This window comes from Rosa chinensis, chromosome 4 (assembly GCF_002994745.2).
Source record: "Rosa chinensis cultivar Old Blush chromosome 4, RchiOBHm-V2, whole genome shotgun sequence".
Classification (NCBI taxonomy): Eukaryota; Viridiplantae; Streptophyta; class Magnoliopsida; order Rosales; family Rosaceae; genus Rosa; species Rosa chinensis.
Genome location: NC_037091.1, coordinates 13,138,555 through 13,164,333, shown reverse-complemented (window position 1 = coordinate 13,164,333; position 25,779 = coordinate 13,138,555). Strand labels below are relative to the sequence as shown.

The window sequence follows — 25,779 nt, the reverse complement described above, 5'->3', positions numbered from 1 at the left end:
AGAAAAAACTCTCTCTAGGGTTTGAGAGAACGCCGCCCTGATGGGGGGACGTTTCTGCAACTTTCTCTATCTCCGATGGAGATCAATGTCGGCTCCTCCTTTGGTGTCGTATACCTCGAGTGCGGTGCAAACCGTCTCTTCTTTCCTTCCAGTTTGCGTTTCGAAGGCGTGGTCTTCGACTACTCCTGAGGGGCGGATTGCGATGTGCTCCCTCTCTCTCAGATCTCTACATCTTGGCATCCCAGGCTGCGTTCGATCTGGGTAGGTGGTCGGCAACCTTCCAATGGGAAATCGGAGGTTTTGGGTCGGATCCGGATCTGGGATCTAGGGACTTTGACGACTTCTTGGAATCTTGGCCATCACTTCTTGGAATCTCTAGTAGTAGGGCTGTGCGAGGGGATCGAGATGGGAAGGCTTTCACCTCAGCCTTCAGGTGGATGGGAGTCGAATTTCTTTTCTGGTTTTTGGCTTCCATATCGGATTAGAGGGAGTTCGTGGCAGGAGATTTCACGTCAGAGACCGACGGCTGTGCAGCAGTCCTTGGGTGATGGTGGTGTGATGTTCCGGCTCAGGAGTGGGACAGCGGTGAGGCAGTCAGGTGCCGGCTTGGGGCTCCAAGGGTGGAAAGATCTCGGATGGGGCTATACGACTGGTGGCCTGGGTGGTGGCGCTTGGAGTTGTCTGGACGGAATAGGAGTTTGTGAGTTCTGGCGTGGCAGATCTGGAAGGGCGGTTGGTCGACAGGATGAAGCCAGGGTGCCCAAATCAGATTAAGTTGGGTTTGGGCCTTTGTCAAGTTTAACCCATCAGACTTGATTTTGGATTCGGGCCGAATTTGGATACGCATTTAGGATCCGGGTCGTATTCAAATCTGGATCTTGGATCCGAGACAGTTGCTCATATTGATCTGGTATTTGTTCTGGTTCTTGGGAGTTCGTTTGCTAATTTTCGAGTTTCTGACACCCTCGGTTACTTTCGAACTCTCGGTAAGTGAATCATCTCTCCTAGATGATCATATCACCGGTTACGGTTACGGTTACTATTTTATTTACACTGCTTTCGTGACATATGCAGTGCAGCGATGTCGTTTGGCATCAAGTCACATGGTTACCTTTCATTCTAGATGTGTCTGTGCATCTTGTTATCTTTTATTGTTTTCCTACATTATAGATGCGTTTGTGCATCTTGTTATGTTTTATTGTTTTTATTTCGATGCTTTTGCATCGCTCCATGTACTTTTCAATTTCACCTAATATAGTTTGTCATCTTTCCCTTCAAAAAAAAGAAGATCAAAATATATTCAGACCGGAAATTATATATGATGTCACTATTTTTTTTATGGGACAATAATATAAGATATTGTGCCTACGTAACTTTAGCTAATCTCTAACCCAATTTGTATATAAATGACAGACTTGGAAACTGACAACTAAATAACTTATCATATCTATCTATCTATTTACTCTATCGATCTATTTATCTATACTATGGAGCCAAACCCAAACTTATACTACTAAACTAAATGATTGTTGGTGAAAAACTAGAGTTGAACAAACATTCAAGGGGAGACATAGAATTTGACAAAAAAAAAATATATATATATATATATATATATATATATATATATCAATTTGCAAATAAGTGAAAAGAAAGTTTGAATTTAATACTTACCAAAAAGTAAACGTTACGTCCCAAAAAAAAATACCCACGCGCACACGCAAACATGAATTATTACAGCTAAGAAAACTAGCCGTTGCTCATTAAATGAAGCTTTTCCCTAAGCCTCTAGGATCGATTTGAAAGATTAAAATAATCAACAAAATGAAAACCTGCTTGCTCTCGACGCAACTCGGATACCATAAATAGGTGAAACGTACACTACCGCCTCTGAGACTACTCGTAACAATCCCCTCTCTGCTTTCATCTTCCATTGCTATCTGGGTTTTGGGGCTGCAACTGATCGATTGTTGTTCTCTGTGATCGCTCAACAACTCAACCATGGCTCTCAGGGTATCGAATTCCAGACTCACAAGGACAGATCGATCGGTTTATGCAAGAAGACCTGCTTCCGAAACCGTCTGCAAGTTTTGGGCGATGGGTAGATGCCTCAAGAAAGAGTGCCGGTTCCTACACGCTGATCCGGAACAAAAGACTCTTGCTTTAATGGAGGAGAAGGCGAAATCTATTGGGAAAGCATCTGATTCTGCTACTGTTAATGTTAATGTTGAGAAAAGCATTGGTACCCATAAAGAGAAAGCAGAGGCCGAAGCAGTCTGCAAGTTCTGGGCAGATGGAAAGTGTGTAAGACGAAGGTGCCCTTATCTGCACAGTTGGTTCCGTGGAGATGGCTTTTCTTCCTTGGCAAAGCTCCAAGGCCATAAGAAGGGGATAACCGGAATTGTGCTTCCCGAGGGAAGTAGCAGTCTCTATTCTGCTGCCAAAGACGGAACCGTTAGGGTTTGGGACTGCAATACTGGTGAATGCAGCAGGGTAATCAATCTTGGTGCGGAAGCTGGCTGCTTGATTAGTAAGGGTGTGTGGATTTTCTGCGGTGCTTCCAATCTCGTCAAGGCGTGGAATATTGAGTCCAATGCTGAATTTACCTTAGCTGGACCTGTTGGTCAAATCCATGCCATGGAAATTGGGAATGATATGGTATTTGCTGGGGCAGAGGAGGGTGTTATATATGTGTGGAAAGGCAAAGCCTGTTCCGATGCTAAAGCGAATCCATTTCACCCTCATCAGGCTCTCAGGGGACACACTGCTGCTGTGGTTTCTTTAAGGGTTGGAAATATCAGACTCTACTCAGGTTCTATGGACCATACAATAAGGGTGTGGAATCTGGACACTTTGGAGTGTGCTATGACTCTAAATGGACATTCTGATGCTGTGACGTCTCTTATATGTTGGACCACATTTCTGATCTCATGCTCATTAGACCACACGATAAAGGTGTGGACTATGTGTAAAGGAGGCAACATTGAAGAAATCTACACTCACACTGAAGAAGACGGTCTTCTTGCTCTCTCTGGAATGCATGATGCTGAAGACAAACCAGTCCTACTTTGCTCATCAAAAGACAATTCTGTCCGCATATATGATTTGCCATCCTTTGATGAGAGGGGAAGATTATTTGCAAAACGGGAAGTTCGGGCTATTCAAGTTGGCCTTGGAGGACTATTCTTCACTGGAGATGAAACTGGTGGACTTTCTGTGTGGAAGTGGTTGGAACCTGCAGTCAAACAAGAGTCTTGATTAGTATTCATTAGCTACGTACTGCTAACACTAGTATAGATATTCTTATAGATATTCTTTCGCTGCACAAAGTGTAGCAAGTTTGTAATTGTTTGTATCTAAATCTTGACAACCATTCAGTTGTTCAACATTGTTCTAGCTGTACAGTTAAAGTTTAAATATATATCCAACATGAATTAGTTCCCACATTTATTCAAATTCAGACTTTGAGATCCCTACTACATGCTAAGTTCCTGTTTTTCTGGCCAATAAGTTCTATATTGTTTCTAGATTTTGATACCAACATGCACAAATTTACGTAATTAAACCTTGCATAACATATAACTTGATTGTCAACATAAACAAGTATAACAACAACGGATCAGCCAACACAAATGATTGTCCTACCCAGTTCATTTGTTGCATAATTATAGCAAGTTTTTTGAATTTCTTGTCTGGAATTGACAGCCATTCAGTTCTTAAAATTAGTCCTGTTGTTTATGGTTCCAGTGTAATGTACAGTGAGAATTTTAAACAAATTTAATGCTTAAGAGAAGAGTTTCACCAAGAACATTTAAAGCAATCTATTCATTTCAGCAAAACAAAGAACATCTTCATACTAAAACATTTGATTAATCTTATGCACAAGGGCTTTGACTTTGGAAACCAATATAGAGTGTTCAACTATGCACAAGTTATTTTAACTACTTGGTGTTTTACAGTCTCCAAAGGGTAAAAAACTAAAAATTGAAGGAAAAGCAACTGCATAGACGGAAATAAACTAGTGAAGCTTTTTGACCTGTCATCAAGAATCAAGTTTCAAAGATACAAAACATATGTATAGAAGTCAGGACAAAACTGATCATTAAGTTAGACGCTTGTCAACAAAATTTCAAACTGAGATTAACTGTACCTTAAGTATTCCACCCCCAAAGCCACTTTCTCTAACTCCGGTCCACACTTACTGTCTGTTGCCTTTGGCTGGCCATGAAGAAAAGTTCAATAAGACTTGGCTCTCCAAATTCAGAAAGAGTGACATTCCATTTATCTTATTCTCCATGTGAACTCTAAATTCAATTTAAATATGTGAAAAAAAAACACTTGAACTTCTGCCTTATTTCCACATATTCTTATGCAAATGTATTTCATGATTTAATGCCCTGAAACTCAAGCCATGGAAGAATTTCTAAATGTGAGAGAGTTTATGTTTAACAGATAAAATGGATTAAATCATACATTCATACATCACAATGTAAGTTACTTCATTTCACAAAGAGTTAGTTTCATATAACTTGTGTGTTCAATGATTTCAGGACAAAGAAGATTAGCAGAACTGAGATTACTGAAAATACATGACCTTTTCTCTCTTTATCATTCTCCTGAAACTCACATCTCGATTAATGTTTAGTCTATCTACAGGAAAAGCATATTAGGAGTCTGTGACATTGCAATGCACAAGTTTTTCAGTGTTTTCTTTTTCTTTTTCTTTTTCTTTTTTCAAATTTTAGGGAAGAGCTAGAGTAACCTTACCATGGAAATGGAAGATACAATTTGAAGTTTGAAAGAGTATTTTGAAGAAGACAGGATATATCAAAGCCTGACATCAAAACAAAAATCCTAACCTAAGTACCATGTCAATAACAAATGACTACAGAATGAGTCAACAAAACTTACATGACCAAGAAAAACAATATCACGTCCATATTGATAAAAATAGTGCTTACATTTTCTGTCTCCTGCATTCATCCTGAACTCACTGTGTGGTCTACTCGATAAAGAACACCTTTTAAGCCAAGCATACTGGGGAGTGGGGGCCATGAATGAAGATTGAGAAAACACTACAACAAGGGAAAAAAACCAAAACCTGTCAAGATATATATACCAGTTAAAGAACATCGAAGTATTTAGCATTCAGCACCTGATCAGAATACTTAAACCTAAATATCTGTTGTTTATAGTGATTTGTGAATATAAGGTAGGGCTTCAACTATCAGTAGCATTGCAGTCAACACATGCTCCCTACTTGAAGACATGCAGTCGTCCAGCAACAAAAAAGTAGTAGAAGTTACTTTTAAAGGTAGAATCCTCTGATGGAACTATGAACCTTGTCAAATAGGATGTAAAAGTGATTCCAGTAACTTGGAGCTGAATTCTATGGTTTCCTTCAATAACCACCACATGAACTCTTGAGGTTTCAGGCTATATGAGCCTGAGCTTCCATTTTCAAAGAAACAACCAGATTGAAAGCATGTTTCTCTGAAAAGTGCAGGTGGGAAGGCGCATGACAGCTGGGAAGGCACATGACAGCTGGGAAGGCATATTTCCCACTCGAGAATTCTAAATCATACTAGTCTGCAGAAGCTTCTTCATGACACTGTAGGACACAGCCATACCAGACACCAATCACACCAGTTCATCCCAAGTCAACACCTCAAAAATACAAACTCATATACAGATGAATCTACTTCCGCAACATATGGGCCTCTCTGGAGAATTCCTGAGGATGGCAGTATAAACTGTGAAGAAACAATAAATAACTTCCAACTGTCTTGCAATATACAAAATTGCCATAGATAACAACACCTTTTCACTGTTCAGCAGAAAATGTACTCGAGTTTTGTGCATAAATCTGAACTCTGCAATTCACTCAATCTTATTTATGATATTTATTGCTTCATTAGCAAGTGCTAACAACATTCACACTATAAGCAATTTATAAGAAAGAAAAGAATGAATAAGCTACCTTCAGGAATACTTTCCAAAATCACATCACTTTTTTGTTTAGAAAGTGTCATTATCTTCATTTGCCAAACTCACTTTTTTGTATACACATTGCAACATCACATACATCACTGTTGTATATCTAGAAAAATAATAAACTTGAAACTATCAAAATAACAAGGTCACACACCAATATGTGATATTATCTTCTCAAGTCATGTCTGCTTGATGGTGGGAGGAAAAAAAAAAAAAAAGACCATCTTCAAGGATTCATAATTATATATTGTAAAAAACTGTGTTGAATATTTAAATGTAAAGGAGAAAGCACAAATGCACATATTTAAAGAAACATAGAGTACAATCGTGCATGGAGGAGGAAAGGAGAGAAACCATTGCCAAGAGCCCAAGAGAAAGCAAGTTAAATTACATACAAAAGAGAAAGCAATAAAAGTAAAAAAAAGCGTATACATACCCAAAAGAGAACTGCAGAGAAGTTAGGTTCTCATATGGGAGAGAGAGTTTGTATGAATGGAAACACACTGTACCAATGACACTTTATATTATGAACAGCAGCCTCTTGACAAGGAACCAAACCCATAAGTTTCTTAAGGGTTCCATTTTTCAAATTGTAGGAAACAACCATACCAAACACCAGCAACACAACTTCTGGCACCTCTTTGTTCGCACCAGGAACAACACTCAAAATCCAGGCCTCAAACCTATGGCTGGGAATCTGATACCTACCGCACAATGCAGCTCTCAAGTAATCAAGATTCATATGGTATGTGAAAGACCACTGAGAGTATTTTTCATCCAATTCCCAGACATCAAACTCTTCAAAAGAGGTTAATGCGCTGGACAATATCAAACATAAATGGCCTCAAGACTCTCCAAATAATGGATAATGCCATTGTTCAATGAATGAGGCATAGGCATCGAGTTGAAGCACTCTTTGTCCACATCAAAGGAAATGGAGGTCTGTTCATAACTATACCAGTGAATTGCTCGCCTGAAAACACAGCAGCATCGAAGAATGTCGTTTAAGGCGGTTTCAAATTTACCGGGGATGTGTTCCAAGTGTTGGTCTGAGAATCATAGATGTCAAGTTTAATGCTTGCAACAATGCACACCAGTTTGAAGTGGAGTGGAATGGGAAGGATCAAAAGCTGGATACACAACATATGGCGCGTGCCTGAACGGATAAGGATAAGGATAATGAATGATCTTGAACTTTGTAGTGGTGGGATTGCAGACATAGAAACATTGGACAAATCTAGAATTAGGAGGTTCAGAACATAGAAGCAACCCATTACAGGATTGTAAGACCTTGATTTTTGGGGCACCAGGATAGGTCAGATATGGAGGCATTCAGCATTCAAAACCTGCAATACAAACACCAGTCAAAGAACATCTAAGCATTCAGCATTCAGCACCTGATTACAATACTTAAACCTAAATATCTGTTGTTTATGGTGATTTGTGAATATAAAGTATGGTTTCAACTTTCAATTACTAGTAGCATTGTAGTCAACATATGCTCCCAACATGAAGAAATGCAGTCATCCAGCATCAGAAGAGTACTAGAAAATTTCTAAAGACAGATTACTCTGATTGAACTACGGACCTTGTCAAATAGGATTTCAAAGTGATTCCAGCAACTTAGCGCTGAATTTCATGGTTTCCTTCAATAACCACTATAGGAACTCTTGAGGTTTTGATGCTACATGAGCCTGAGGTTCCATTGTAAAAGAAACAACCAGCCGGGAAGGCACATGACAGCTATAAGACAAGGATATGTAGTCTAGGAGCTTGTAAAGTTTCAAAGTCCTGCTCTTCACACATAGCGGGGATAGAACTATACCCCCACTTGTTATATTCTTTGTTCCTCATTTAAGACCTGCAACAAGGAAGAGAACACTTCATTATCAGCAGAGCTGATATACCCGTATTTTGTTTTTGACTGGTTTGAATTGGTTTCCCTAGCAACCATTGGATTTGGATTAGACTATTCGAGCTATTTTTCCTAGAAATCTAATGACAATTCCGATCCTCATAAAAAATGCATTTAACAAATGCTTACTTTAGCAAGAAAATCAAGAAGATATATTAGCAAGCTTGATGTTCATGATTCCACATTGGCCCCTATCCCAACAAGCTGATATACCCATCATAGAACAACAAAGGAAATCCTCACCCAGCCCAGATTTAAACAATCTTATGCTATAACTGATTTACATAAACCCAGAATTGAAACAGTAAGTGATTTAATTAATCAAGGGCCTCTTTTTTATATATAGTATGCAAATGCTAACCAAACAGAAACATATTTGCCTAAAACAATGGTGAACAATTAAGCAATGGTCTCATCTGATGATGAGAATGACATTCATTTTCAAGCTTGAAAAGCTTCAATTCTCTGTAATTCGAAGAGAAAAAACTAAATGCAAAATAGCAAATACAAAATGTAAGGAAGAGAGATTGCTAACCACGCTGGTCGTCCCTTCAATACTGGCCGTGATTCAATAGTGGTGAAGGTGTGCTTCTCTGCGTCTGACCGTCTGAGACGTTTTATTTCCTCTTCTTTGGCGCCTTGGCTGTTGGGCTCTCGGTCCATTTTCGCGGGTTTGGACTGTATGAAAAACATATGGTAAAGTGATTCGGAGTTTCTTTATTTTTCTTTTGCTTTTAATGAAGATCAAAATATATTCAGACCGGAAATTACATATGATGTCGCTATTTTTTTATGGGACAATAATATGAGATATTGCCCAAGTAACTTTAGCTACTCTCTAATCCAATTTGTATATAAAGGACAGATTGGGAAACTGACAAGTAAAAGACTTATCATATCTATTTATCTACTTACTCTGTCTATCTATCTATCTATATTATGGAGCCAAACCCAAAGTTTTGGTATCAATAGTTTCACCAAAATATGGGTTTGCCTATATTATCATTAGAACCAAAAACAAAAGCTTATAAGTTATAATTGAATCATCCAAAAAAGTTATTATTTTTTTTAGAAGAAAATAAAATTACAAGAAAAAACCTCTAATGCAACCACAGCTAGGCAAATCTAAATTGTTGGCAGCAACGACATTACTAGGAATACGGTCGAACCAAATTGGTCGGAGTAGCAAGACTATGACCCAAAGACGATAACGCATCAGCTACGAAATTAGCTTCTCTGAACATATGAGAGATAGAGTTGTGGTAGAGATTGGACATCAGCAGCTTGACATCTCGAACAAGAGACTGAAGACGCCGAGGGACTGCACTTTAACCTTTAATGTAGTTGATCACTAGGGCGGAGTCACCTTCAATAAGGATATTGGAGAAGTTGAATCTAATCACAGATTGAAGGCCATCCTTAAGAGCACATTCGTTAGTTGGAATAGTAGCTGAACCATTGTTCTTAGAGCTAGGCAGAATAGGAAAATCATTGCAGTCTCCAACTATGAAACTAGCAACAGCCTTCCCATTTAGAACAAAACCATCGAAATTTAAACATGTCACTAAATCCAATGTAGCTCATATAAATATTTGGTTATTGAGATTTTAAGTTCAAATCCTGGCATTACAAAAAAAAAAAAAAAATTTAATATTTATTGGGCTTCCAAGTTTTATTCTTGGCACCGAGACTACCATTTTATAAGGGTTTTTGTCCATTTACCAGATTTCTAAGGATTTTTTCCCACTTACCCCATTAAGATTTTTTTAATTCTCCCTTATCCAAAACACTCTAAGGAAGTCTTCCCTAATACCCCATTAAGTTTTTTTTTTTTTTTGTTTATTTATGAGACTCTTTTACCCTCACCCTTTTGTTACTTAGAGAGAGAGAGAGAGAGAGAGAGAGAGAATGGAAGAGAGAGAAACCATATGAGACTTCACGTAGCCCCGTCACTAGCAGCCTGATTCCAGTCAGCCAACTTTCGCCAGAATCCTGTCACCAGCCGCCGCCCACATGACTTCTCTGAAAACCTCGCTAGAGGTTCCCAAAGAGGTCATAGGAGATCTCATAAGTCACCGAAAAGGTTTATTGCCCTCAAATAGACGTCTATTCCTAATAGGCCTTTATTGCTCCAATAGAGGGACAATACCCTCTATTGCCCTCTAATAGACGTTTATTGCCCCCCAATAGAACTTTTGGTCTCCGGAATGAGAACTAATCTCCCTAAATTTAGACAAAAACTTTGATTAAAGAAAAAAAATGAGGAGATTACATCAATTCAAAACGTCTATTGCCCCCCAATAGACGTCTATTGCCCTCCAATAGAACTTTTAGTCACCGAAATGAGAATTAATCTCCCTAAATTCAGACAAATAAAACTTTGATTAAAGAAAAAAAAAATTACAACAATACAAAATGTCTATTGCCCCCTAATAGACCTTTAACAGGCCTCTATTGCCCCAATAGAACCCTTCCTCTTTTTTTTTTCATTTTTCTTTCATTCTGGGCTTCTACCCCCATTTTATCCATAAAAACATAAAGAAATTGATTTGGACACCCAGAGAAAAGCTCGGGGCACCAAATCTCCTTCTTTTTTTTGGGAAAAAACTAGATGAACTGAATCAACTAATGGAAGCACATTTCTGATGAGATTTCATGTTTCCTTGACCCGGCTAATCTACAGTAAACCTATAAATTCCAAGAACGGGCAAAAAGCTTTGTTTTGGTGCTCCATCCCTTGGAACTTTTAATAATATGGCACTTTTAGTATATCAATCAATAATCGTCGTTCTCCTCCGCCACCGGTACACCAGATCAACCTTCTCCTCTGCTACCGGCCTGTGATGAGTAGTGGAGAGCCTGGGTCGAGCACAGGAGGTCAAGCTCGAGCGCCGAATCTTGTCGGAGATGATTGAATAGCGGCGGGCAGTAGTGGAGTCGAGGCTTAAGCCGGAGATAACCGATATGTTTCACCAGAGATAATCAAGTCCAATCCCAACCTTCTGACCCTGCGTTCTATTCCCATCGTGGACCCGAATCAACGACATCATCTGTTCGACTCTGACGAGGAGAGAGAGAGAGAGAGAGAGAGAGAGAGAGAGAGAGAGAGAGAGAGAGAGAGAACCGATTGGAGGGTGGAAAGAGATGACAGAGTGGGATGATGCAATTTCTTAATTAAGTTATGAGTAAAGTTGTTATTTCTCTTTAAATTAGGTTAGTGAGAATAAAAATCTGTTACTAGGGTAAGTGGGATAGTTTAGGCCAATTTTGGTGCTTTGGGTCAATAACCCTTTTGATATTTCTTTTTCTTTATTTCTTGGGCTTTTTATTGAATAACTTTTTCTTTACTAAAAATAAAAATAAAAATTGAATAAATACTAAAGCGCTTTAAAATGTTTAACACGAATTATTACAGCTTAAGATGACTGTAATGTTTTTTGAGAAAGTAGTCGTTGGTCAGTAAATGAAACAGATAAACATTATTGACTTTTTAATCCCACTTCCCTGAGCGTCTAGGATTTGCAAAAATAAATTAATAAACTAAATGAAAACCGGCTTGCTCTTCCCTCTATTCCCATAAATAGTTGAAGCACTGCGCCTCTGAGACTCATAATCCTCTCTCTGCTTTCATCTTTCTCTGTTCGTTTAGGCCTTCCATTCTTTCATAGCTCTCTGGCTCTGGGTTTCATTCCCTCATCGCTCTCTGGGTTTTATTCCTTCTCCTCGATCCCAACTCAAGTGTTGAGCTTTTGTTCCAAGTCTCTCCAACAAATGGCTTCTTCTTCTTCCTCTTCTGGATCAACTGGGTTGATGTGCCTGGAGGAGCTAGAGTGGGGTGTTGTAAAGACCTTCAAGCCTACGGATGCACAATTAGTGGGGTTTTATCTGTATAATCAGATCATGATGGTTCATGGTGGGAATGGGAAGCAAACTTTTCTTGAGTTGGATATGTATGGAAAAACTGGGATGGTGTTGTGGGTTATTTGGGATTCCTATGAAGAAATTAAAATTCCCACCAAGAATATTTGTATTTCTTTTCAAGGGTCAAGAAGATGAGTAAAAAGGGTGAAGGAAAACGCTTGTCTCACACGGTAGGGTGTGGGGGAACATGGAGAGAAACTGAACCTGCCAAGCCTGTTTATGTTGATTGTTTTCAAGAGCCTTTTGGGAAAATGAGGAAGCTCCGGTGCGAAAACAAAGACAAATCCTTTGAGCACTGATACGCTCAAAGTGAGTGCCAATTTAAACCCTACATCAGATTGTAGTTAGAGTAAGTAGGATATCGTTCTAAGCCGGGGATTGGGGTATACTTCCTGTCAAAAAAGTTAAACAAATTAGTATTATTCATAAAGTATAAAACAAAGTATATATATATACAAAATTACAAGATAGGGGGATTTATAAGAGTTTATATTCTAATTTAACTCCTTAATATGATACAAGTCATCAATCAACCATGAATCAAGGAAAAGATCAGCGGATAAGATGTAGAGATGAAGTTAACAATCATTAACATGAAAAAAGGCAATCTAATCATCAACCATGGATCAAAATATGTGAATGAAGAATCAATCAAGAATAGAAATGAATGCATACAAAGTTCTTATTACTTTCCTTAATTAAATTAACTAGATGAACACACCATAGTTAACCTTATTAAACATGCAATGCTATCATAGAATGCTACTCACTAACAAAACATATTTAATGCATAAAGATCAATGAAAGTTTGATTGATTTAAGCCAAGAACACAAGTTGGAACGCCATACAAGTATGCAAGACTCTTCATTGATTTACCAAAGGAATTATAGGTTTTCCACTTAGCAATTAAGACCTAGAACGCTAGTAATCTTAATTTGGATTCAATTACATGCTCAATATTCTAAGTTTAGCAAAGAACACAAAACACATAAAAGGTGGGATTGAAGCACAAAACCAATGAACTTACATCATCACATATTAAAATCGCAATTTATGAATTCTAAAAACCTAAAACGTTTTCATTCTTCATGATTATTGGAAACTAAACATCAATACATAAACTTTATTCTAACAAAAAGTTGAAACATTCAATTAAAACAAAGTCCTAGAACGCAAATGAAATTGTTTACAAGGTTACAAGAACATAAAATCAAAAACAAAAGAATAGAGGTCATGATTACACTTTTAAAGAAGCTTCAAGAACACAAGAAGGTCTTCAAAGGTGGTAGAGGATGATGAGGCTCATAGCAAGGATGATGAATGGAGGATGGAACTTGCTTCACGGCTTCAAGTCTTGAACACTTGGAGAGGTACCGAAATTTTGAGAGTAAAGGGAGACGATTTGCATTTTGATTCTGGGTTTGATGATGATAAAAACGTTGCTCAATGCTCTCTCTCTCTCTCTCTCTCTCTCTCTCTCTCTCTCTCTCTCTCTCTCTCTCTCTCTCTCTATATATATATATATATATATATATATATATATATATATAGGAAGCTTTAGACGTCAACCCTAGATTTCCTTCTTCAAGTTTGATTCAATTTCCTTCTTTGTGTTGATGTAGATTTCCTCTTGAATTTTCTCATTGGTCCACATCATCATGGCTGGAATATATCCTCCAAATTAAATCAAATATGGAGTAGAAACCTTCCCAAAAGATATTCACGGCCAAACTCTCCTTATTCGCTCAAAACAGATTTTCGGGTGGATTGACCTTCTTATACTAAATCGGCCATAACTTCTTCTAGAAAATTGATATTGACGAACCATAAAATTTCAGAAAACTAGACATCAAAAGCTTTCCAACCATATAAAGATCATAATTTTTTTCGTTCTGAGCTGCTCCCAGGACTCTGTCGAATTTGACTGATCTGCATAGACAGATTCCTAATTTGAAACGAATTTGACTTTGATGCGTTGTATCTTGTGTCCAATTAGAATTCCTTATCTAATCTTGATAGCTTTGCCGCCACATGCCTTTCACATGTCGTCCATGACATCATCTAGAAGCTTTATGAATGTTCTTGGGCTCTCCTAGTCCACTCAGGTATCCTAGTCAAATTAGGACTCTTGCATTTTCGCCATTTCTCATCATTTCCACGAGCTTGACTCCTAGTTGACCTAAGATTCCTACTTCAACTGGAATTCATTTTCCATTTTCCTAGTAGGATTGGGAAAACTTCATTTCTCCACTTTTGATTATTTTTGCACCTCATTTCCTCCTTGCCTTCATTTTTGACTCAAAAGTACCTAAAAATACAAAACTAAGTCAGAATTGATAATGTTAAGAGAATAACTATGTAAAATGTAGAGACAAATGCATTAAAAACATAGCAAATTAATATTTGTCTCATCAAGCACCACAGTGCTTGGATGATTGAAGAGTTTTCCATCGATAATCACTGTGTGAAGTCCTCGGATTTGGTGCTTTGCCGAATGACAAGAAATGAAAACAACAACAAAAGGAAGAGGAAGTTTGTTGAGGATGATGAGGAGAATGCTATAAGGACAAAGTCTTTCAAACTAGAACAGCAACTACCTTCTCATTCTCATCATGAGCAGCAACAGCAAGTTGATGAGGAATGGATCAATGTTGATGACTTGTTCTATGGTGACAATGTTGATGAGGACCAAGGTAGTGGTGGTGCCCAGCAGCAATAAATTCCTTCTCATCATTTTGACAACAATCACAATTGTACTACTGATGATGTAATTGTATTTGTAAATGAGAGTGAGCATGCAGAGTTAGATGATACTAGTTGGCTTGATCTTGCATTGGAGGAAGTAGACCCTAACCTCTCAGAACAACACAATTCTGTTGGTGATGATCTAATAATGATTGTAAATGAGTCGACTTATTTACAGTTTGAGGAGGGCACTGATTTAGAGGGAGTAGGAGGGGAGACACTACCCCCTGCCCTCTCAGAAAAACATACATCTTCATCACCATTGACGTCGCAGCAGCAGCACCTATCCTCTCAAGATGATGACCAAACATTTAATTTTGCTTGTGATAATGATATCATTCCTATGGATAGTGCCACCTACTTTCAGTCTGATGAATTTAGCAACTTTAACTTCCACTTTGAAAGTCACTACTTATCTGGAGAAGCTACACTACCACAGTTAGTACCTCATCTTGGAGTCGACAGTGGGGTACTATTTGGTTAGTGATAGACTGATAAATGCAGATTAAAGCAAGTTTGTAACCTGCAGTCAAACAAGAGTCTTGATGAGTCTTCATTAGCTACTGCTAATACTAGTATAGATCGATATTCTTATTAGATATTCTATTGCTGCACAAAGTGTAGCAAGCCATTGTGTAATTGTTTTATCTAAATCTTGACAGTCATTCAGTTATTCAATTTTTTGCTGTTCATTGTTCTGTACAGTAGAAGTTTTATATATCCAAAGTGAATTACTTCCCACATTTATTGAAATTTAGACTTTGAGACCTCTTCTACATGCTAAGTTCCTATTTTTTTGGCCAATAAGTTCTATATTGTTTTGTTTCTAGATTTTGATAACAACATAATGGATACATAAATTTACATAATTAAACCTTGCATTACATCATTCGAGAAAAAAAAAAACAACTTGCATTACATATAGATCGATTAGCATACCTTAGCTTGCTAGTTTATCGTATGTTGATGATATTTGGTTAGATGAGACACCTGCTATTATTCAGGATGTTCTCTATGAGGATGCTTGTTATGATTCAAATGTAGCTTGGGGTTCAAGTTTAATGTCCCCCCCCCCCCCCCCCCCCCCGATGCAAAATTTCACTACTATTTCAATAAATGGAACAATGGAACCGGGCGTAGGGCTAAGCCTTTCAGTTAGGCTGGGTTCCAAACCCCTTTCAAAAAAAACTTGAAGGAAATGCACTTTGTTAGGGTTTTACATTTGTAAAAGAAAAAGAATACTTGCAGAGCTCTCAGACCAAAAGAGTCTACTTGGAAAAAGTTGCATTAGAAAGAGAGCCTAGAAGATAAAGAACTCCCAACATAAGCATGTATATCAACAACGAATCAGCCAACACATATAATTGTCCTACACAGTTCATTGGTTTCACAATTATAGCAAGTTTTTTGAATTTCTTGAATGGAATTTTGACAGTCATTTAGTTCTTAAAATTAGTCCTGTTGTGGTTTATGGTTCCAGGTAATGTACAATGAGAAATTAGAATTAGTGCTTAAGAAAAGAGTTTCACCAAGAACAATTAAAGCTATCTATTCATTTTGGCAAATTAAACATTAAACAAAGAACATCATCATAGTTAAAAACTTAAAATCTTATGCAGAAGGACTTTGACTTTGGAAACCAATATAGAGTGTCCAATTATGCACTAACTACTTGGCGTTTTATAGTCTCCAAAGGGTAAAAAAACTAAAAATTGAAGGGAATCAACTGCGTAGAAAGAAATAAACTAGTGAAGTTTTTGGACCTGTCATCTTAGGAATTCTGATCAGGGCAATAAAGCAGGAAATGTAAACTTGATTGCCATGCCATAGTGCCTTATATCTAGATATTAAAGTGAAATTTAAGAGAGATGTGTTTTGATTCATTCTTCTTCTCATGATTGAAGATACATATAAAAATTAAGTAGAGTAATCGATTGTTGTATCTCATATTCAAATGTGTTTTAGTAAACATAAGGAGGTCTACTTAGCATTTCAAGTATTCTAAAAAGTAAATTAGATGTCTACAAAGTATGGGAGGTCCAAATAGTAAATTTAGAGGTCCAACTAGAACCACCCTAATAATTAAGTTTCTATTTCTAAATATATCACTAAATCTGGTGTAGCTCATATAAATCTTTGGTTATTGAGATTCCAGGTTTGAATCCTGGCACCGGAAATTTTTTTTTTTTTTTCTTATTCAGTTTCCTAATATTTCAATTGTAGAAAACAACAGTACCAAATAAATATAGCACCAGTTCTTCTCATATTCCTCCTCGAACAATTCTTAGGTTCACCCCTAGGGTGAATGAGCATATTCATCCTCGTTATCGATTAACATATTTTAACTTAATAAATTTATAATCTAACCATTCATGTTGTATAACGTAATATAAGGATTAGTTCTGTAAAAAATCAATCAAATTGAAGACATTTTAGTTATTCATTTCTATGAAATACATGGACGGTTCATCATAGTAGTAGTAAGTGTTGTTAGAACCATCCATTTGTTTGATTCAATTAGATAATTAAACTATTTCCGATTCGATTGATTTTTTACAGAGATAATCTTTAAATGATAATTTAAGATATAGACCGTTGGATTATAAATTTATTAAGTAAAAATATGTTAATCGACAATGGGGGTGAATATGCTCATTCACCATATTCACCCTAGGGGTGAACCTAAGAATTGTTCTCCCTCCTCCTCTTCTATACAAACAACACCGAAAAACGTAGACAGAAACTCGTTGGGAATGTCATACATGTCACAAAATGCAACTCGGAAGACCACATGATGTGCCAAAAGAGGTAGACTTAGACTATATTTTGAGAGGGATCAAAGAACAGATTTAACTCGATATGATATTATCTAGTACAATTTATGTTCTGAAAAGTGCATGAGAACCACCGAATAAAATCATATTGGTAATTTCATCAACTACAGCAGACCAAGAGGGATTAACTGCTTTAAAGCACATGATGCTTTTGAGGGTGGATGTTGATAGGATTAGTTGACAAAGTTCCTTTGGTAATTCCGACCATCTTGACATGGGAAAATTGTACCATTAATTCCAGTTTTTGTCATTTGTAATCTTCAAGAAGATAATTAACCTAGAGTCTGGTTTCATTTGTCATCTTCACCAGTTCTAGCTTTTGGAGGCCTTTGGTCTTTTTTGCTGCCATGATTTGCAACTCAAAACTAGTTACAGAAACTTGTTTGTTTATTTATTTGTATTAATGTCTTTTTTTCATATCTCCACTCCTATCTACTTGACACATTTTACGATGGCAATAAAAATTTAAGGGGTTTTGTCCATTTACCCCATTTTTAGGGATTTTTTTCCCACTTACCCCATTAAGTTTTTTTAATTTCATTTTACCCAATACACTCTAAGGGAGTCTTCCCTAATACCCCATTAAGATTTTTTTTTAATACAATTTTACCCCTCACCCCTTTGTTACTTAGAGAGAGAGAGAGAGAAACTATAAGAGACTTCGCCGGAGCCCGTCACCGGTCGCCTGATTCCGGCCAACTTTCGCCGGATTCCGGTCACCGGCTGCAGCCCACTGGAATTTGCTGAAAATCTCACCGGAAAGTTTTTTTGCCCCCAATAGACATCTATTGCCCCCTAATAGAGGGCTATTGACCCCCAATAGACGACTATCAGCCATGTATTGCCCCCCAATAGACGACTATCAATCATGTATTGCCCCCCAATAGACGTTTATTGCCCCCCTAATAGACGTTTCGATTACCGAAATGAGAACTAATCTCCCTAAATTTAGACAAATAAATTGTGATTAAAGAAAAAAAATGAGAAGATTACGTCAATTTAAAACGTCTATTGCCCCCCAATAGACGTTTGGGTTATCGAAATGAGAACTAATCTTCCTAAAATTAGACAAATAAAACTATGATTAAAGCAAAAAAGAAGGGATTGCATCAATTTAAAAACGTCTATTGCCCTCCAATAGACATCTATTGCCCCCCAATAGACATCTATTATAGGAAAATCCCATCTTAATGTAGTAGCCATGAACACTCTCTCCTCCAAGGTAACTTCCCAACTCACCAATGGCTGATAAAAGATACAGAACAGTGATTACACTAGCTTCAAAACCACCAATGCACATTTCCTTAAACAAGTCCATAATCACACGAGGCTGCGAAACATTAAGGTAATCACCCATCAAAGTATTCCATGAAATCAAATCATTTCTCTGAGGAAATTCATCGAACAAGTGGTGGGTATTCTTTACAGTGATAAATCCGCCATGCCTAGACCTCATAACAACCCCATGAATCCCCTGGCCTTCCTCCTCGACCTCGGCGGAACTCCGGTCGTCGCAATCATTGCAGACCCGGACTCGGCACCGGAGTCAACTTTAAGCCGCCACACCGGAGCTGCACGACTGAGTTGGATGAAGTCGCTGCTGGCTGCACGATCGGTGGCGCCGCCTCATGACGATCGCCGGCTTCTGGGCTGCAAAAGATCACCGGCAGCACCTTCACGGAGATAGAGAGAAAGAGGATCGCTGACTTCTGGGCTGCAAACGAATTACCATCGACTGCCGGCGCCGACGACGTGCAGGCCATGGCGGTTGGAGGCGTGGTCCTGGACAAGCTGGCATGGAGAGAGAGAAAGAAGAGAGAGAATTCACATCAGAGGAGAGAGAGAGAGGGAGGGAGGAGAGAGAGTGCGTGTTGCAGATCGGGGAGAGAGAAGAGTGGCATACAATGTAAATTATTAATTAGTCTTAGGGCAAAATCGACATTTTATTTTAAATTGGGTTAGTGGGAATTAAAATCTGTTGCTGGGGTAAGTGGGATAACTTTTGCTCATTTGTGACCTTAACCTATTACTTATTACGGCAGGTTACATAAACCTATTGATTGAAAAAAATATGTGTGTTGTACGTATTGTTCAGGATGAAGGAAAGTCTTGTGTTTAGAATACATCTGGGTCTCTCCGGAGAATTCCTGAGGACGGCAGTAAAAACTGTGCCGAAACAATAAATTTTAAATAACTTCCAACTGTCTTGCAATATACAAAATTGCCATAGATAACAAAACTTTTCACTGTTCAGCAGAAAAGAAAAAAAAAAGTCGAGTTTTGTGAATAAATCTGAACTCACAATTCACTCAATCTTTCATTCATGATCTTTATTGCTTCATTAGCAAGTGCTAACAGCATTCACACTATAAGCAAAATCCCAACCTGATTTCTCAGAGCTAGGGTAGAGGTCGAAAACCTAGGTTTCCTTGACTTGATCGGTGTCATACGGCCATGGACGTAATGTTCTGGAATTGTCGAGGGATTTGTAATCCTTCTACACGGCGTGCTTTGAAGATTCTGATTTCACAGCACAAACTAAAACTGGTTTTCCTAATCGAAACCAAAATCAGAGATGAAGTGGAGTTTGATAGACTACGACGTAACCTAGGGTTCGCTCATGCGGAGGGGGTGATGAGTGTTGGACAAGCAGGGGTTCTGGGACTTTTTTGGAATGATGATCTGCGAGTTTCAGTCCGACAGCCATCTACGGCCTAGTTTATTGACGTGGTGGTGGACGAGGGTGTAGGGTTTGTTCGTTGGTGGTTCACGGGGTTTTACGGTAACCCTAATGCAGCGGACTGCCAGGCATCCTGGGATTTTTTGAAGGCTTTGAGTGATGAGGATAGCCTGTCATGGGTTGTACTGGGTGACTTTAATGAGATCTTGCAAGCCTCGGAAAAGTTGGACGGTAGACCAAGGTCGGAGAATCAGATAAGAGGTTTCCGAGATGCATTGGGGTACGCGGAACTGGTCGACCTGGGGTTTTATGGGTGCCCATATACATGGAGTGATTCAGAGACGAAAGTTAGGCTGGATAGGGTGGTGGCTACGACAGCTTGGTCGAACGCTTTTGCTCATTCTCGGGTGCAACATTTGCCTCCTAGCAAATCGAATCATATACCGATTTTGCTCTCTATCAGTTCAGTCCCTATTAGTCGGAGGATGAGCTACCATCGATTCATGTTTGAATCATTATGGCTGCATCATGAGGGTTGTCATGAGATAGTTCATCAACAATGGGGTAGACCGATCAGTGGGCAACCCATGTTCCTTGTTTCGAAGAAAACATAATGGACTAGCATTGCGTTGGATGCGTGGCAGCGTAGTGTCTTCAAGGACAGACAAAAAGCAATTATGGACATCAGGGTACGACTAGAAGCTATATTGCTTATGTCGCTTATCCCGGCTTTGTTGATAGAGAGGGGCGAATTAATGGAACAATTGGAGAGACTGCTGTCGGAAGAGGAACTGTATTGGAGTCAGTGGGCCAAAGCTTCGTGGCTTAAGGAAGGGGACTGCAACACGAGTTTCTTTCATCGGAAGGCTTCTAATAGGAAGCGGAAAAACTTCATAAGAGGGCTATATGATAAGGTCAGGGTTTGGAAAGAGGATGATGAAGGTATGGAATCTGTGGTGGTAAATTATTTTGAACAAATGTATAAAGCAGGTACTATTGATACGGAGGCTTTAGAGGAAACGTTGCAGGCTATTTCCCCTTCGGTAACGGAGGAGATGAATATATCCTTGTGTTCCCAGTATAGTTGTAAGGAGGTGAAGGAGGTGTTGTTTCAAATGTACCCTACGAAGTCACCTGGACCGGATGGAATACTGCCGCTATTTTTCCAACACTTTTGGGAGAGTATAGGCTCAGATATTACTGCTGTTGTTCATAATTTTTTGTAGATGGGCCAGTTGCTTAAACAAATTAACTTTACACATATTTGTTTGATTCCCAAGGTCGACTCCCCTGAGACCATGGCAGATTTGCGTCCCATTGCATTGTGTAATGTTATCTACAAGTTGTGTTCGAAAGTTATTGCCAACAGATTGAAAGTCATTTTGCCTCAGATAATCTCGCCATTTCAGAGCGCGTTCATTCCCGGCAGACTCATTACTGACAATACTTTGGCGGCTAATAAGTTAGCACATTTTATTCATAATAAACGAGCAGGTGAGGAATTCATGGCCTTAAAACTGGATTTGAGTAAAGACTATGACCGTTTAGAATGGGGGTTTTACAAAAAGTTTTGGAGCAATTGGGTTTTACTTATGGTTGGGTGCAGATGATTATGCAGTGTGTCTCCTCTGTCAGGTATTCTTTTCTTGTCCGGGGTAAACCTAGAGGATATGTGGTACCTTCACGAGGGTTGTGTCAAGGGGATCCGTTATCACCATATTTGTTTCTTCTTGGAGCGGAAGGTTTGTCTGCTTTGTTGAAAAAGAAAACTCATCAAGGTGTGCTACCAGGTATTGCTATTTGTGATGGAGCTCCTATGGTAAACCATCTTCTTTTTGCTGATGATAGTATGTTATATGCAAGGGCTAATTTACTAGCTTGTCATGAGATTAGTAATGTCTTGAGGGTGTATGGTCGGGCGTCCGGTCAAAAGGTGAATTTCCATAAGAGTTCTATTACTTTTAGTAAGAATGTCAGCACGGATCAACAGAATATGCTTGCAGCTCATTTGGGGGTCACAATAGTAGAGTCCCATGAGAAATATCTTAGGCTGCCTACACATGTGGGGCGGAACAAAACTCGCACCTTTCAATATATTCAGGAGAGATTGGATCAGAAACTTCAAACATGGAAAGGCCGATTGCTTAGTGGGGCAGGTAAGGACATTCTTATCAGAGTGGTGGCCCAATCTTTGCCTACATACGCTATGAGTTGTTTCCAGTTAACAAAGAATTTCTGTGATGACCTTCAGCAGAGGTGTGCTAGATTTTGGTGGGGGAGTAATAATGAGCAGCGGAAGATTCATTGGAAGTCTTGGCTATTCCTTTGTCGTCCAAGGGAGGAAGGAGGTTTGGGGTTCCGTGATTTATATGCTTTTAATCGAGCCATGCTAGCTAAACAAGGTTGGAGAATTATTCAGTGTCCGGATTCTCTGATTGCCAAGATGTATAAAGCGAGGTACTTTCCAGATTCTTCTTTTTGGGAGGCGGAACACCATCCATCCCCTTCTTTCTCTTGGGGTAGTATTTTTGATGCTAGAGATGTTCTGGTCAAAGGGACTCGTTGGCAGGTGGGAGATGGGGCTAATATTTTGTTATCCGATCCATGGGTACCTAGAGCGGCGCCATTTCGTTTAGTACCAGTTCATGGGGGTTGGAATGAGGAATTGAGAGTAAGCAATATATTTAATACTGAAGGTAGGTGGAACGAAGCGTTGGTGCATCAGGTTTGCCATATTGATGATATTCCGTTTATCTTATCTATTCCCTTGAGTAACCGTAGGGTGAAAGATCGTTGGGTGTGGCATTTTGATCCCAAAGGTTTGTTTTCGGTTAAGAGTGCTTATAGACTCTTAATGGAGGAGGAGAGAGTACAAGAGGCATCTGTGAAGATGCAAGAATTCTAGAAGAAACTTTGGTCTACTAATATTCCAGGTACGGCTAGAATCTTTCTATGGAAGGTGTTGAATAATTGCTTACCAACTATAGCTAGATTGATTGAGAAACATGTCCCTTTGGAGGCATGTTCTTGCACTCTATGTGGAATAGGGGATGAAACAATTGAACATATTTGCAGACTTTGTCCATATGTGATGGGACTGTTGAATGTTGTATCTGGTGTAGTATTGGTTGCTTACTCTTTTGATGCTATGCAGCTAAATTTTATAAATTGGTTAGTGCATTGTGCTTCTAATTTATCTCCTAAACTATGGGCAACTTTTGTGTTTAGTTTGTGGGGCATCTGGATGGAGAGAAATAATAGGGTATGGGATAATAAGAGTCTGGAGGTGAATCATGTAGTGGTGCAGTTGGTGGTGCGGTTTCAGGAGTACCAGAAGTATCATGGCAAGGGCTCTGGGGGAGGCAATAGACTTGTTGTCCCTTGGCAACCTCCAAGTGCAGGTTGGGTTAAGATTAACATTGATGGTGCATTTCATAAAGATACCAGTTCGGGGGGAATTGGTGTTATTATCCGTGATAATATGGGGAACTGTTTGGGAGGTCATTATGCTCCAGTTACTAATGTCTCTTCTCCGAAACAGGTTGAGGCTTTAGCTGGGAGGGAGGCCGTCTCACTTGCTATGCAGCAAGGCCTTTCTCCTGTTATTTTTGAGACGGATTCTCTTACTCTTTTTCATGCTACAAAGCTGAGAGTCATTCCCCATACTTCCTTCATTGGGCGTGTGTATGATGACATTACCTTCCATCTTCAGCAGATGCCGGGTTCTTATTTCACTCATGCTTATGGTCACGCCAATGTTGTGGCTCATACTTTAGCTAGTTTTGCTTGTTCTTCTTCTAGTTCTTTATTTTGGGGTCTAGAGCCTCCAGATTGTATTGCTGATGTACTTGCTAAGGAGTTTACCTCCTAATTAATCTGAGTTGACAGTTTCTCTAAAAAAAAAACATTCACACTATCAGCAATTTATAAGAAAGAAAAGAATGAATATGCTACTTTCAAGAATACTTTCCAAATTCACATCACTTTTTTGTTTAGAAAGATTCATTATCTTCTTTTCTTCTTTTGCCAAATTCAATATCAGTTGTATGCACAATGCAACTGCACATGTATGTTGTATATTTAAAAAAATAACAAAATAACAAGGTCACACACCAATATGTGATATTATCTTCTCAAATCATATCTGCTTGATGGCGAAAAAAATAATAAAAAACAAATAAAAAAATAAAAGACAATCTTCAAGGATTCATATATAATTATGGACTAAATATTGTTTAGTCCTTGAGCTTTTGACCATAAAACACTTCAGTCTCTGGCCTTCTAATTTCACACATTTAGTTCTTGTACTTCAAAATTTTGGACTAATAGGTCCTTGCCGTCTAAAACCTCAGTTAAGTCGCAGCGAAATGTCTATTATGCCCTCAGTTTTTTTTTTTTAATTCTTTTTTCTTTTTTTTCCTTTTCTTTCTTTTTATCTCTTCTCCTCCACCCCCTACGAGGAATGATGAAGAAACAAACAGAAAGAAAGAAAGGGAAAAAATAAAAAAAATTCATTGTCCAAAAAAATAAAATAATTAATTAATTAAAAAAAATTTGAGGGCATAATAGACATTTCGCCACAACTTAATAGAGGTTTTAGATGGCAAGGATCTATTGGTCTGAAATTTTGAAGTACAAGGACTAAACGTGTGAAATTAGAAGGTCAGGGACTGAAGTGTTTTATAGTCAAAAGCTCAATGACTAAACAGTATTTAGTCATATAATTATATATTGTAAGAAACTGTGTTGAATAATTAAATGAAAAGGAGAAAGCGCAAATGCACATATTTAAAGAAACATAGAGTACAATTGTACATGGAAGAGGAAAGGAGAGAAACCATTGCCAGGAGCCCAAGAGAAAACAAGTTAAATTACATACACAAGAGAAAGCAATAAAAGCACAAAAAAAACATATACATACCCAAAAGAGAACTGCAGAGAAGTTAGGTTCTCATACGAGAGAGAGAGTTTGTATGAATGGAAACACATTGTACCAATGGCACTTCAAATTATGAACAGCAGCCTCTTGACAAGGAACCAAACCCATAAGTTTCTTAAGGGTTCCATTTTTCAAATTGTAGGAAACAACCATACCAAACACCAACAACACAACTTCTAGCTCTTCTTCGTTTGCACCAGGAACAACACTCAAAATTCAGGCCCCAAACCTATGGTTTGGAATCTGATACCTACGGCAAAATGCAGCTCCCAAGTAATTAAGATTCATATGGTATGTGAAAGACCACTGAGAGTATTCTTCATCCAACTCCCAGATATCAAACTATTCAAAAGAGGTTAATGCACTAGACAATATCAAACACAAATGGCCTCGAGAGTGTCCAAAATAATGGATTATGCCATTGTTCAAAGACTTAGGCATAGGCATCGAGTTGAAGCACTCTTTGTCCACATCAAAGTAAATGGATGTTTGTTCGTAACTATACCGGTGAATTGCATGCCTGCAAAACACAACAGCATCGAAGGATGTTATTTCAGGTGGTTTCAAGTTTATCTAGGATGTGTTCCAACTTCCAAGTGTTGGTCTGAGAATCATAGATGTCAAGTTTAATGCTTCCAACAATGCACACCAGTTTGAAGTGGGGTGAATGGGAAGGATAAAAAGCCAGATACACAACATATGGCGCGTGCCTGAACGGGTAAGGATAAGGATAACAAATGGTCTTGAACTTTG

At 38.5% G+C, this 25,779-nt stretch overlaps 1 protein-coding gene and 1 long non-coding RNA gene across 2 annotated transcripts; one reads left to right on the top strand and one right to left on the bottom strand.

Moving 5' to 3' along the window:
- Window positions 1-1,921: 1,921 nt before the first annotated feature.
- Window positions 1,922-3,417, top strand: LOC112198833 (zinc finger CCCH domain-containing protein 48-like). The gene has a single exon (XM_024339937.2). The coding sequence runs from the start codon at window positions 1,999-2,001 to the stop codon at window positions 3,253-3,255; it is 1,257 nt and encodes a 418-aa protein (XP_024195705.1). The 5' UTR covers window positions 1,922-1,998; the 3' UTR covers window positions 3,256-3,417.
- A 2,350-nt stretch (window positions 3,418-5,767) lies between these two features.
- Window positions 5,768-8,569, bottom strand: LOC112196085. Its single transcript, XR_002934923.2, has 3 exons — window positions 8,442-8,569; window positions 7,580-7,852; window positions 5,768-7,337 (listed from the first exon to the last, which is right to left on the bottom strand). It is a non-coding gene; the product is annotated as an uncharacterized LOC112196085 (long non-coding RNA).
- Window positions 8,570-25,779: the final 17,210 nt, after the last annotated feature.